The 1,158-nt window shown below is 24.5% G+C and overlaps 2 protein-coding genes across 2 annotated transcripts in view; one reads left to right on the top strand and one right to left on the bottom strand.

Moving 5' to 3' along the window:
• LOC108578936 (beta-1,4-mannosyltransferase egh) overlaps positions 1–107 on the bottom strand; it is a 3,181-nt gene extending 3,074 nt beyond the window's left edge. The window contains exon 1 of the mRNA XM_017942355.1: positions 77–107. Within this exon, the coding sequence (XP_017797844.1) occupies positions 77–89 (13 nt within the window). The 5' untranslated portion in view covers positions 90–107. The remainder of the gene's footprint in view (positions 1–76) is intronic.
• Positions 108–186: 79 nt separating this feature from the next.
• Positions 187–1,158, top strand: part of LOC108578964 (60S acidic ribosomal protein P2) — a 1,846-nt gene continuing 874 nt past the window's right edge. Inside the window, exons 1-2 of the mRNA XM_017942389.1 lie at positions 187–301; positions 898–1,067. Coding sequence (XP_017797878.1) covers positions 899–1,067 — 169 coding nt within the window. The 5' untranslated portion in view covers positions 187–301; position 898. The remainder of the gene's footprint in view (positions 302–897; positions 1,068–1,158) is intronic.

The following is a 1,158-nucleotide window of genomic DNA, read 5'->3' as shown; positions in this document are numbered from 1 at the left end:
ATTTAATTTTTGCAAAATAAAAATAAACGATAATTACATTTTCATTTCATATAAAATTTTGTTAAATATTACATACCAATTGTTTGCATTATATAAGTTCAGATTATTATACGAATTAAAATTATATAAGTAAAAACCTGTGTTGTATTTATACATACATTAGATGGCGCTTTAGTGGTTGCCAAAAATATGTTTCCTTTCTTGCTTAACTTATTCCGTTCTTTATCATTTACCAACGCATCGAAACGAACGTGTTTTTCATTTTGAGCGTATACCACGTTTCGTGTCGTAAGACTTAAAGGTAAATATATATATTTAAACAATTTATGGTAAATAATATTCTGCGTTATAAGTATATTATATATTAATACACTGTATAATGCAGTTTATTTATAAAATAGCATGTTACACTACAAGATGATTTACGATACAATGAACACTTAAATAACATACGTATCAATTCTACTATTGCAATATTGAAGCAATCTGTAAAATATTCGTGCATTTTTGTAGATTTTATTTCTTAAATATTGTTTAATCGCTTTTTTATAAAAATGTACATATATATGACTAAAATGTGTAATATTTTGTTAAATTTGCATTACAATTAACAATGTATGAAATGTAAAAATAGTACTCGATAATATTGAGTCAATATAATGAGACAAAAAATTATATTTAGATTTATTTCGTTTAAAGTTATTTTTAACTTTATTTTCCTTATTAATTAATATTATCGTGTCTAAAAATTTAACTTGTATATATGATGACTAAATACCTATACCATCTTTCGACTGAGAACCATGATGGCAATTTTTTACTGAAACAAATTAATGTAAATTATAAATTCTATAAACGTAAGGTAGAAACAAAATTAAAACATTATTTATTTTTCAGCATGCGTTACGTGGCCGCTTATCTTTTAGCTTCTCTAGGCAAACCTTCTCCTACCCAGTATGATATCGAAAAAATTTTATCGTCTGTTGGAATTGAAGCAGATGAAGAAAAAATTAATAAAGTTGTTTCAGAACTAAATGGAAAATCAGTTGATGAATATATTGCACTAGGTATGGTTTTTTCAATGCTTTCAGTTTTGTATTAATATTTATGTAAATATAGGCATAAACATATCCTGTACCATTTAAATTACTAATACTC

The sequence above is a fragment of the Habropoda laboriosa genome, unplaced genomic scaffold (assembly GCF_001263275.1).
Source record: "Habropoda laboriosa isolate 0110345459 unplaced genomic scaffold, ASM126327v1 scaffold30, whole genome shotgun sequence".
NCBI classification, from domain to species: Eukaryota; Metazoa; Arthropoda; class Insecta; order Hymenoptera; family Apidae; genus Habropoda; species Habropoda laboriosa.
The sequence above is the reverse complement of the archived record's forward strand: the minus strand, read 5'-3'. Positions and strand labels throughout refer to the sequence as shown.